The sequence below is a fragment of the Sinohyriopsis cumingii genome, chromosome 16 (assembly GCF_028554795.1).
Source record: "Sinohyriopsis cumingii isolate HCF-2022 chromosome 16, ASM2855479v2, whole genome shotgun sequence".
In the NCBI taxonomy this organism is placed as follows: Eukaryota; Metazoa; Mollusca; class Bivalvia; order Unionida; family Unionidae; genus Sinohyriopsis; species Sinohyriopsis cumingii.
The window spans coordinates 69473218-69486764 of NC_142976.1; the positions used below are offsets into that span (position 1 = coordinate 69473218).

Here is a 13547-nt window from a genome sequence, read left to right on the forward strand (position 1 = left end):
TTCTTTATAAGAAACTAACGTACCCAAGCTCCATCAAATAACGAAAAATCCTACAAAAATGTACGAAGTTTAATTCTAGATGGCGCCCTATAGCATCGTATTTTGGATATAGAATTTTAATGAAAAATAATTTTCCCGGGTTTCATCACTGGCTATAATGGCTATTTGAGAAAGACTTGTATATCTTATATGTTGTTCAAAGAACCATTAATTCCCTTCATTTTGGTGTATGAGTGATATGTGTAATAGGGGTTATAGACTATACAACATGGCCTTACTCCAGATGTGCATTCTCCAAAAACTGCTAGCACCACTAGGTGGCTTTCACTTGCTGAACTTGGGTGATATATTGAAAATAAAATTGAGCCGATAACTTTTTTTGCATATTTAATATATTTGGTAATTCATTCATTGCACTTTCATAAACTGATATTGTATAGTCTGGCAAAATTCATTTTCCCCATTTTAACTAGCAAAAGATAACCAGTAGTCAACTTGAGACTAATTCAGGCTGATTTTTTTTTTTAGCACAAGGGAGCAGTCATTTCAAACATGAGTGAAAACATTTTTTAAAAAATCTGAGACGTGATGGTGCACCATTTTGATCACTAAGTTGGTTTAAACATTTTCTTATCACGATTTGTTACGGGGGGGGGGGGGCAATGGCAGTATATTCGTGATCTCGCTAGAGGTGGGAGCAGTGCATGGAGAGGTAATAGCAATATTGTAGAAACCAGTCTAGAATGTGGCCTGGCCTCGACATTGATAGGCGTTTTTTTTAATTAAATCTTCATTGTTAGGGCTTGGTAGTTCATAGCTACTTTTCGTCCGGCTTCAATCGCATCAAGCTTACAATATTGTGAACAAAGTTATTAGTGAGTCTGGTTTAGTGCGATAGATCAGATGCCAAATGGTATTGAGGGTTTAATTATCGGACCATCTGGTTTTATTATCTTTCAGCTGAATGGTACTTGTATCTGGGTTAACCGACCACTTTGGTGCCACTCTTTTGTAATGTTTTATTGTTAATGTTAAGGAAATTTCTAGTGCCAACGAAGGAGTCAAGTGTACTTATATTAATAATATAAGAAGTCCCTGGCTATGCCAAACTTTGAACAGCGACAAAAAGCTAAAATAGGTTAACAAGACGATATATGTTCATATTGTTTGGCAGCAGACTTTCGCGGAATATGGGGACGTGCTTTGGTTAATGAATGGCAGAGGAACTATCTCCAAGTTAATTTGTCTTTTTATTGCGGTAATGAAATTTTTGTTAAGACAATATTGTCTTAAAATTTACCAAACACACTTTCAAGAAAAACTTGAGGAATTTACTCTGCATTTTTTCCGCTCAGTTTTTTTGCATAGAACATTTGTTTTGCATAAGTGGGATTTGGGTAATTTGATGCACAATGTGATTTCTTTATTTATATACTTATACTTTTGTCAAAACTTTGTAAAAGAGGTGAATCCAGGTCCCCAGCTGTGGCAACTCTACCTGTGTATCAAAAATGTTTCGGACAGTGCTGTGTTCTGGAATTCAAGGGCTGTCCTGTGAAGGTTGTTTTCTTGCTTCACTCATTTCACTGAAAATTCAGAAACAAACAGTGAAATAAATGATATTATTTAACCAATGTACAACAGTATTACGAGTAAATAGACCAATATTAAAACCATAAATATGCAGTCCGATGAATTTATTGTTTAAAGCTAGAAGGTATGATTAGTGATATTTAGAAATTATCTCTTTTTCTATAAAGATGCACACACATAACCTGGTGCCATTTTTGTTCTTGGCTGTGTCCATATTTTGTTGGAAAGAAGGATTCAGTTCATATATGGAATTTAATGTTTTGTTTAATAATCACTGTTGATAGCATTGGTAACGTTTTATTGTTAGCAATGAAATTAAAATTGTGATGTTATTAAATGTCAGTCCTGTACTTGAGGTTTGTAGGCTCATGGTTTCTACATCCTGTGTCTTGGTCATAAGCACAATAGAAACTCCATACTATAATTAATTCAGACTGACAGGAGAACCTAGATTACATCATTGTAATTAATTATAAATAGTCAATCAGCTGCCACTAGAAGAATCAATATAATTTTTCAGCATTTCAAACCTTGGCAGTAGGGATTAATTTTTGAATGAACTCCTTTATTCCTAAACATGCATTTGGTTTGGTTACCTGGGTAAACTTCGTTAAGAACCACCAACATACTGGAAGATACTGGCAGCTTTCTCACACTGAGTGAGCCCAAACTTAGAGCTCATGGAGATGGAGGTGAGATGGTAGTGATTGGTTAAGGCTAACGCTTTAGACTACTTTGCCCCACTGCTTATAAATGATATACTCATTGTTGTTTTTAGATAAAAATATATATCATCCCAGATACACAGATAGAGATGCCATGGTTGGGGCCCAGGATTCACCTCTTTTACAAAGTTTTGACAAAAGTATAAGTATATAAATAAAGAAATCAAGAAAGTGAGAGAAAGAGACTGTACTGTGTAGTTTAATATGAAAATAATGTATATTCCCAATACCAATATGGCAATAACCAAGGAGATGTTTAACTGATATGATTCATTTAGATTATTTTCTGGTACACAGGCATAGGAACATTAGATGATGTCTTTACATGATATACTGATCATAACTTTTCACTAAAGACAGCTTTAGCCTACTGAAGCACATTCATGTAAGTTGTCCACTTCACAAATGTTTTGCCTTGAGAATGCTTAAAAGCGTTGTATTTTTCTACTTAATAAAAGCTGTTAAACTGTGATATATGAGGATTGATATTATAATACTTATGTAAATGTAATACTTCTTGTGTAATAGGATAAAATTGAAAACATGCCTATTATATGTAATAAACAACACCGTTTCTTTCAGTAAATTAGTTTTGTACATTTATTAGTAATAAGTGACACAAAGTCACTGCCAAAACTCCTGTGAACTAGATTACATTCCCCCAAAAAGATGGCATATGGATAAAGGAATATGCTCATAAAAAGTACATATTACGATCTGTTATACCAATTTTAAATAGCAAAAAAAAAATACATTTCTTGCTTTGCTCCCACTTCTTCTGTTAAGCTCTGACATCCCCCTATTCTGTTAGAAAGGAAAAGTCACTTCTTCATTTATTCAAGCCTAGCTTGACCCCAGGTCATTTCAAGTCTACATATTACACAGAGCACTCTGTAAGCACTTAAAGCAGATCCTGAATCTTCATGTACTGATACATGTCTTGTGCCATCATTGTTCTTACACCATACATCATGTGGGCCCTCAGTAACCAGCCCTATTCTTTTGTTTTCAGAAACTCAATTCAGTGGATGCACATTTTTCCTAATGATTTATTTAAAAAACCTAGTTGGCAAGAAAGTTAATTTCATGACTTAACAAAAAAATGTGTCAAAGATTATGTTAAAATTTGAATGACATAAGAAAGAAAACAAATTATTATACTTTTTATTTATTTGGCTTAACTGTAATGATTTTAGGTCCACTGATAGGCTGCTTCTGTCCTCATCTGTTCCCATTTTAATCAGAAACCTGTAGTTTTTGGAGCCTCTAAGCAAGGACCCAGGACATTATTAAAAACATATATAGAGCTTTTATTTACAGAAACAAACATCATTAAGGGCAAAAGTTGCACCTTGACAAAACATGCTATTAATATCATATTCGTATAGATGGATCAGACTTTACATTAATTGATTACAGGCGTATGAATGATGGACAGTTCATCAATTCAAAGTCCATCAGTCATGATGACTATATTTAGCCATATATGCCAGTAACATATACAGCTGTCATGATGACCCTTTATACCCATATTTAACATCTACACAGCTGTCATGATTATATTTACTGATATATAACATATAACTGTCATGATGACCCTTTATACCTATATTTAACATCTACAGATCTGTCTAGATGACCCTTTATACCCATATTTAACATCTACACAGTTGTCATGACTATATTTACTAATATATGACATATAACTGTCTTGATGACATTAATTACCAATATATAACATACATACAATTGTTATAATAACCCTATATACCCATATATAATACTGACACAACTGTTGTGATGACTCTATATACCCATATATAACACGGATGCAACTGTCATGATGACTATATTTACCCATATATAATATACACACAACTGTCATGATGACCCTATGTGCCTGTATATAACATAAACACAACTGTCATGCTGACCATATTTAACATGTACACATCTGTCATGATGACCATATTTACCTATATATAGTTCCAAATTTTTGGGAATGTTTCCTGCAGTGTGTTTGGGTATTAATATATATGCGATACTGTACTGGAATATTTTCACATCAGTAAGTTTGGTGTTTACTTTTGCTTTCCAATACTGTTTCCAATGTCAACATTACAGACATGACGAGTGGCCAAGTGGTCTAAAGCGCTCTCCATTACGGATCACTGCCATCTCACCTCTGTCTTCCTGGGTTCGAGTCTCGGATTTGGCCAATATGGGTATGTGAGAAAGCTTGCCAGTAGCTTCTCGTGGGTCGGTGGTTCTTTCTGGGGTTTTCCCGGGTTCTTCCTCCACCGTTAATACTGGTCACCATGTATAGCCTATCATGTACTGAAAAATGGCGTTAAACCCTACAACAACAACAGACATGACAAAGTGAAATGATTGTCTTTGGTTTTAAATTTTAAATTGTTGAAATAAATAAAAATGAGAACCTTCTCCATTTCAAATATATCATTCAACTGCATATTTTTGCAGTATTTTTGTGGCATTCATCTGTTAAATTTGAAATTTATTATGCAGCTTCCTACTACTTTGGAACACATTACACGGAGGCTGGAAGACATACTGTTACATATATTTAATTTACACTATATTGTGTGCTTGACTTTTGTTCATGATTAAGGGTTGTGGAGAGAGTTTTTGCATAACTGACTTTTGTCATAGTTGTAGGTGGTACACTATATGTTTACTTGAATTTGAGTTCAAGGGTTAGTGGAATTTTCCATGACAATGATTGTTTTGTGAACATTTTGTTGCAATATAGTTCAATTGAAAATTTATATAAAGGGAATCTGGTAAACAAATAATTGATTCCTGTTTGAAGGTCAGTCTCTGGAATCATTTACAGTTGTGTTCAGATATAATATGAGAGGAATTATTTATTAAAATTGTTCATTGTATTATGTATATCTATATAGTTTTGTAATTCCTGGTACACAATTTTGTCTAAGTTTTGTAATTTGTATACATGGCTGTAAATTGTAAAGAATATCTTTAGTTAGATTTTGCCTATGTCTGACTGGAGTCTGTTAAGATCATAAAATTACATAGGATTTATAAATAGACATTTGTGTACGTGTTGACAATTACTAATAATAATCTTGATAATAAGACTTAATGGCATCTTTGCATTAATTTCTCATTGGCTGATGGGGTTTAAACAATTCTAGAAGAATTCAGTAGCTTCCCATTGGTTGTGCCAGGTCACATGAATAAGCAGTTTTCGAAATAAGTTGAGTATTGTGATCTGTCATGTGGGGTATATTGTGAAATATGGTCATAACAGAAGGTATATATAAGGAGAGAACTGAGCAGTCAGATTCATTCCAATTTTTTTAGTCATCTTCATTTCTTATGTTCATGTTATAAGTCTGCAAGACATGTTTTATGTTGTACTTGGATATTATTTGATTGGAAAAAACGTTTTTGTTTGGAATGTTAAGTGGCAGTAGATAGTGCTAATTATTTTCGATTAGAATATTGTTCTGGAACTGTTATGAACTACTGAAACAAGTTCTGGACAGTGCCATCTTGAGAACATCACAATTCTTGGTTGACCAGTACATTTCCGGTTTTGAAATTGATGCATAACTTTTCATTGTTTTGCATTTTCATAGAACTTTATCAGGATTATTTGGGATTCACTTCATAGCACTATAAGTTACTCTTACATTTTCATTTGTAACTTTGAAAATTGAATTGTTAAGTTTTACAAAACTTGTTGGTTTTGCTTCTTTCTGTTATTTAGTTTGTGATGATAGAGTCTTAACAATTGGAATTAAAAAGTGCTTGTTGACATTTTGGACTAAAACATTACTTTGAGATTTTTGAGAACTCATTGAGAGACATACTGGATTGTATCATTGTCACATTTGGTACATCAGGACATCAGACTAACTTATGAAACAGCTAATAAAATCACCAAGATGGCATTGCTGTGAACTTGAAGAAACATGACATTAGAAAATTCATGCAACAGGCAAAACCACATGTATATTGAAATCTTAAGCTTTTTCCAGAAGACACGTAAAAAGCGTTGATGACCATAATTGCACACTGCAGCAAAGATCACTAACAGCTAAATTATCTGATCAAATGTATATCTGTGAACCGGTTAAAAACCAAAAGAAAGTTACAAGAATGCAGGAGTCCAGTACTACACCTGTTACTCCTTTTGACAGCATATTAAGCTATGAGTGATGCTGGGATTGCTGCATGATATATTTTATTTATGACTCACCACAAAGAGTCTCTCAAAACTCAGACCTAGCACTGAGCAACAACAACTGATCAATTCAGTTTTGAAAAATATGGCTACATTTGGTATAGTTTTAGTCTGTATCTACTTTTTACATCAAACCCCACCCTACCCCACCCCACCCATGATTTCATGTCAAAATTTGCAACTTTTAATTAACAGTTCAATCAGAAGCTCAAACATTTGATTTCTGCATTCCAACACTAAACTCTGTAACCAAACAAATTATATGGTGGGATTTCTGAGCAACTGGACCATCAACAACTGCACATTTCACTTCACATTAAAAGCTGAATGGGTCTTGCTAGTGGTTAGTGTTGTTGCGCATAACATAAAATTCAGGTTGTTGTTGGGTGTACGCTTTATTCATTGTTACCTTTTTTAGCAAGGAATTACTTTCTCTTGTTCATGTTTCCATTGATGAAATACCAAATTACAACATTTTGCTTTGCACAATCAATATATATGCTATTATTAAGTTGACATGGAGCAAAGGATCTGACTGACAATGGAGAAGTTGTTGTTGTTGTAGTAGGGTTTAATGCCATTTTCATCACAAGATAGGCTATACATGGCGGTCAGTATAATTGGTGGAGGAAGAACCCTGGAACACCACAGGAAGAACCATCGACCCACGAGAAGCTACTGGCAGGCTTTCTCATGTATCCACATTAGCCAAGCCTGAGACCCGAACCCATGCAGACAGGTGAGATGGCAGTGATCCGGAATGGTGAGCGCTTTAGACCACTCGGGGCCCCGACAATGGAGAAGACTGTTTCTGTTTTCTTTTTCTTTCATTTTTTAAAATTAAATATGTAGAAAGCTAAGGCCAAAAGATGTCAAACATATAAAGTTTCTTGATAAACATAACACAAAAATATGCAAACATATAAAGTGTGAAGTTTCTTGATAAACATAACACAAAAATATGCAAAACATATAAAGTGTAAAGTTTCTTGATAAACATAACACAAAAATATGCAAAACATATAAAGTGTGAAGTTTCTTGTTAAACAACACAAAAAATGACACATTAAGTGTGAAGCTTCTCAATAAACATAACTGATCCTAATCAATCTATTGTTGTGATTTTGTACAGGCCTTTGATTCTGGCATCATGTGAAAAGGCCAATGAAAGGAAAACAATTGATATCTGATATAACATATTTTTGTATATGGAATCCTGTTATCACTCACAAAGTTAAGTAACATAAACACAACTGCCATGATGACACCCATGTATAACATAGAACTGTTATGATTACATATATACACACACACACACATATATATATATATATATATATATTGGTGATACAACAATAACTCATTCCTTATTACTGCATGAGAAAAACTACCATAACTGGGACTCCTAGTTTTAAAGCTGGGATGACAACTTTATCCAAGGAAGGAGTCCTTGACTGCAGCTTTTCAAAATCCTATGATGATATTCCCCCTTTCATGCCATATGCACAAATGACAAGATGACCATATTTATCATACGACACATACACACAACTTCACCCCATATACCAGTATTTAATACATAGCTAACATGATTATATTTACCCACATAAAACATAATCTGTCATCATGACTACATGTAATGTAATGCCATAATCATTATCTACCCATATATAACATACATCTGTCATCATGGCCTCATATGTACAGCTGCCATGATCATATTTACCCATATATAACATACTGGGTGCATCTGTCGTGAAGACCACATATAATGTACATATAATTTACCCATATATAAGATACCTCTTTCATGATGACAGTATGTAATGTACAGCTGCCATGATCATATTTACCCATATATATATATAACACACACAACTGTCTTGATGACAGTATGTAATGTACAGCTGCCATGATCATATTTAACTATCATATTTACCCATAATCCTGTAACATGAACTGTAATGAACATAGACTTGGATCTCTCATCAAATTTGGTAATTATTTTTGATTGTTAAAGCAAAGAGTGACATTATGAATGAAAGTACTGTAAGCAACCAATATCCTTGTTTTTTTTGTTGTTGGATTAGCATTTTTCAGCACATGATAGGCTATACATGGCGAACAGTATAATTGGTGGAGGAAGAACCTGCGAAAATCTTGAAGCACCATCCAAACAGGAAGCAATTGGCAAGCTTTCTCACATAATCACATAAGCAGCTGGCAAACTTTCTTGCATACCCACATAGGCTGAGCCTGAGACTCCAACCCACGTGGACAGAGGTGAGGTGGCAGTAATCAGTAAATGTGAGGGCTTGAGAACATTTGGCAACCCAGTGCTACATTCCTTTGTTTTTTGTATATTTAATTGCTGCCTGTCAAGGCTGGATCAGCTACTTCAGTACTGTGATCAGCAACTAACTAAAGCAACAGAGATTAATTTAGGGAAAATTTGTTTATCTTGACTGACATAGACTATAATGTAAGGTATCATAGTTCCTTTTGTATAAGTTGAACCCAGCTGCAAACTTATTACATTAGAATGAGCCTGGAGATCAAGGTCGATGCTGTTTACTTAAAGTCATAGGTAGATCTGCAGGTGCTTTATTGATTACGTGCCGTCAGGATTGAGTCCTTGTTGTACATCATTGTTGCATCTTATTTACAATTAAAAATATGTTATCAACAAACCAAAACATCAGTAATTGGCGTTTATAACTGAGAACTGGATGCATATTGTGTGGTGTCATTTTTGGGGGGATAAAGAAAGGATTAATTGTTGGTATACAATGACAGGAAGTTGAGAGGCATTTCATCTTTGTGCATTTTAAAGAACAACTGCACATGCAACCGGTGAATAGTGTATGGTAATTTATTCAGTTTACTTTTGAAAAAAAGCCATGAAATGGGATCTACTTGTAGAAAAGGAAAGTGACATTGCATAGCTTACTATAGGACACACGGTACTAATTCAACTCCAATAGTAAACATATGGAAACACCATCATATTCACAATTCAATAACTTAAAATTTCTGGGTGCTGATGATGAGACCTATAATTCTCCATGCACATCTAACCTTGGTGCAAGCTTATGTTTGGAGAACACCATATGAGCCGTGGCATTTTGTTTACATGTGCATGAAACACATGTTATTGATTCTGCACCAAATGAATCAGGTGCTATTTTCATTATTGAGTACTCCTGAGTCAAGCCTGTAAGAATGCTAAAATTGCATCAGTAGAAATTTGTCTATATTTTTTTAAAGTTACATATAGGATAAGCTCTCAAAAGATAGTTTTACTAAAATTTTAATTTTCATTGTTAACCAATTATGGACCACCAAACCCGTAAATACTCTATTATTTCTTCACCCATTTCTAGACTGGTTTACAGTTCTTCCGTATAATTAGTACCGTGTGTCCTATAGGGAAAGCCCATTCTTCGAGGACCCCCAGTTTCCAGTCCAAAGCTCTCCACTTTCTTTAAACTGGGTCTATTTTTTTTATATCCAGGACACCATGGTTTTGGAAAACTATTGCCCTTAACAGCTGTTTTTATACTTGTTATGGAAAATTATAATTACAGTGTTGCATTCAGCCTTGACATGCATTGAGTCAAAAATACAAAACCATGTGTGGTAAACAATGTCATACCTAGGCCGATAAATCAGCTCTTCACCTGTGATGATGTTGATTTTCAGGTTCCATCAGTATCAACACATATTTGGGGGGTTGATTTTTTGGACTATGTCATACCTACTTGTCAAGTGAATTTTTATTTCCTAAGTCACCTTTACTATTATGACCACACTTCCCCAAGCTGCATACATGGTATAAAAGAATGCAGATTATACTGATTTTTCACTCGTGCTGACTCCCACTGTGTTCCCCCAAAATTTAGATCCTCAGTTTTAATTAAAAAATTATTCATTTGGTCAGCCAGTTCTACAACAAAAGCATTATCTCCTAATGGGTCTGTATAATTTGCACTGTACTCAATCACTCAATAATTAAAAGAGAGTTTGTGTCAAAATTGACAGACAAATATCAAGTTCCTAAAGTTGTAATCACTTTCGCAAAAATACATTCCAGAATGCTTTTATTTAATTTATTTGGTAACTTTAATATATAAATTTACAAGAATTGTAATCTTTTTACTTTTCTTTTCAGAAGCAATTTGTGTAAATTTGACATGGCAGTCCCAAACATGCCTTCTGTTGAAGAACTAAGGGAAAGATTCCAAGCTCATGATGTTCGAAACAAAAGCAGATTTACAGTCTTGCCAGTTCCTCCAGACCTAAGAAAGGCCAGTGTACTGATTCCACTATTCTACAGAGGAGGACAGCTTCACATCTTACTCACTATAAGATCCAAAAATCTTAAAAACCATGCAGGTTTTGTTGCATTTCCAGGTGGTTTCCAAGAAAAAAGTGACAAGGATGAAATTACAACAGCACTTAGGGAGGCACAAGAAGAGATTGGGTTGGAACCAAATGATGCTGAAGTCATTGCAGTTTTGCCTCCATCAATTGTACGACCAAGTTCTGCTGTCACACCAGTGGTTGGAATTATTCCCGAAGATTTCAAACCTAACATAAATCATGAGGAAGTATCTTTAGTTTTCACATTACCACTTGTACGATTTTTGTCGAATGAGGGGGTTACTGTCAAAAGTGAAGTAATTGATGGACATGCTTACAATCTGCACTTTTTCCATGACACAGTAGAAGAAACTCGTGTTGTCACCTGGGGATTTACTGGTTCCCATTGTGTTCGTTCTGCACTTGTTGCATTTGAATCAAAAATGACTTTTGATTTTTATGATGGAAATGCAGTTAGTAAAGATAATGCTTTTGATCCAATTTGGTATAACAAATTTGTTTCTAGCTTAAGTTCACATCTATAGAAAGTCAGTTTAATAATGTTGAATATGAAATATCCTTTGGGATCTTAATTCTGAGTAAACTTATCATCGTATGCATTGATTTTATCCAATGTTGTAGGCTGGTTCTGATCAAGAGTCAGTTCAGTACCAGTCTAATTCTTGACCAGTTTAGATTAAATAAAGCCTACCAATTGCATTGTTTCTGTACATATACCATTGATTCTGAATACATCTTTCTGACAAAGACTGACATTCAGTCAATACTACTAAGCACTTTCCTTATCTAATTACCTATAACTAATTGGAGGGCTGTTAGCTTAGTCCTGGTGTGTGTAAATTTGGATTTTGTTGAAATTTTAAAGTTGTTGTCTTTGAATTAAAATGATAGTTCTACATAATTTCTTACATTATAGCTGTACTGATCAAAGACAAGAAAAGCTTATGTGTTGTCCAGCTTCTGGCAATCCTTTAGCACAATTTTGTTATCATTGCTTCTCCTAAACTACCTGGAACATTGCTTCAGACATCCATTGTCACCATGTTTCTAATGGTTATTGCTACTTCAGAAGTTACGATCATATTACCATGGGGTTTTTGCTATGATGTTTAGTTGGTCCTAAATGAAAATTGTGCTCCTTGGACATCCAGTAGACTGCTGCCACTGCAGCCATCTTGAAAATGTTATCGCTTCAGCCTCAATTTGGACAAATGAATTAATAAAGGTTTTTCACTTAGAGACTTATTTTGATGTTTAGTAGGTCTTAAATGAAAATGGTGCCAGCCCAACTGTCAATATCGCAGCTATGGTGGACATCTTTAGATTATTGTTGTAGCTACTTCTGCCAAACAGATGGTTGCATTGGCATGGGGGTTTATGTAAATTATTTCTTATGCTATCTGATTGGTTCCAAATATAAATGGGGCCAATCTGACATAACAGTGGCCATGTTTAAAATCTTGTTATTGCTACTCAAGGGTTTTATGATGTGTTGGTTCACAATTAAAATGATCTTATCGTACAATCAGTATGAAGCTTTTTATTTATGGAAAAACTACAGCTATATGAGAGACTGATTTTTTGATACTTTAAAAGAGAGCATTGCTTTTATGCGGTATTTTCAGGCCTGGAATATTTATTTTCAGTAATATCCTCTTTTAAAACTGTATGCAATATGTACCTTCATGTCAAGACAATAAATGTTTGATATATGCGTCAGTGACCCACATCTTTGGTTATGTTTTCCAGCTTAATGGTAAGACTTTAGAGTGTTTCTTTAAACATCTCCATCAAAGTATGTTATCAGACATGGACCAATTAATGAAACTCTTTTTTACAGGGCATTTTATTGACCAAATATTCAAAGGTCAGAACATGTAATTTCTCATATATTCTCTTTGTGTTACTCTTGTTTTGTCATTGTAAAGTAAATGAGAAATAATGAGGTGCTATATTTTTCATATAATCTGTGATTAATTATTGTTGACTTTAAGATAGTTTATATAATTTATGCATTATTGTTTATGAATACATTTTAAAATGGCCACTCGATAAAATTGAAAATCAGGTTTGTTTCACAATTTTATGAAATAAAATCAAGATGTACAGATTCAGTATTGCTCTGTGTCATTGACATACATACATGCATGCATACATACATACATACATACATACATACATACATACATAAACTCGGAATATTTATCAAGACAAATACCCCCCTATTTTGTTGCCATACTTGACCAGTCACAGAACCATTATACATGTATGAATTATTCTGACTACACAAAACTCGCAACCTACATGTCAAAGGCATCAGATGTCCAATGGTCATATGTTATCAACAGTAAACCATTTCTAATGTTGCTATTGGAAAACAAATTGAACATGTAAATGAAAGTCATGTAATCATTATAGGAAAAAAATGAAAGAACATGAACTTCTCAATTTTTTTTCTGAAATCAACAAGCAGAGAGCACATGTCAATGCGTTACATGATACGAACAAAAAATGGCGCTGACACATGCTCAGAACTTGATAAATCTGGTTTTCTCCACCTTGCTGCAATACCAACAGGTTTCTGGTCGTTGTTCTAAGAACAATTATGTTGA

At 34.2% G+C, this 13547-nt stretch overlaps 1 protein-coding gene across 6 annotated transcripts; it reads left to right on the plus strand.

Moving 5' to 3' along the window:
* The first annotated feature begins 756 nt into the window (after positions 1 to 756).
* On the plus strand, positions 757 to 13045 carry LOC149780734 (uncharacterized). Of its 6 annotated transcripts, none has more exons than XM_089937789.1 (3): positions 757 to 875; positions 2616 to 2703; positions 10724 to 13045. In XM_089937789.1, the coding sequence occupies exon 3, from the start codon at positions 10746 to 10748 to the stop codon at positions 11457 to 11459; it is 714 nt and encodes a 237-aa protein (XP_089793915.1). In that variant the 5' UTR covers positions 757 to 875; positions 2616 to 2703; positions 10724 to 10745; the 3' UTR covers positions 11460 to 13045. The 6 variants fall into 6 exon arrangements, with proteins under 6 accessions (XP_089793915.1, XP_089793919.1, XP_089793914.1 ...); XM_089937793.1 differs by having other exon boundaries at positions 10727 to 13045; XM_089937791.1 differs by having other exon boundaries at positions 759 to 913.
* The last annotated feature ends 502 nt before the right edge of the window (positions 13046 to 13547 follow it).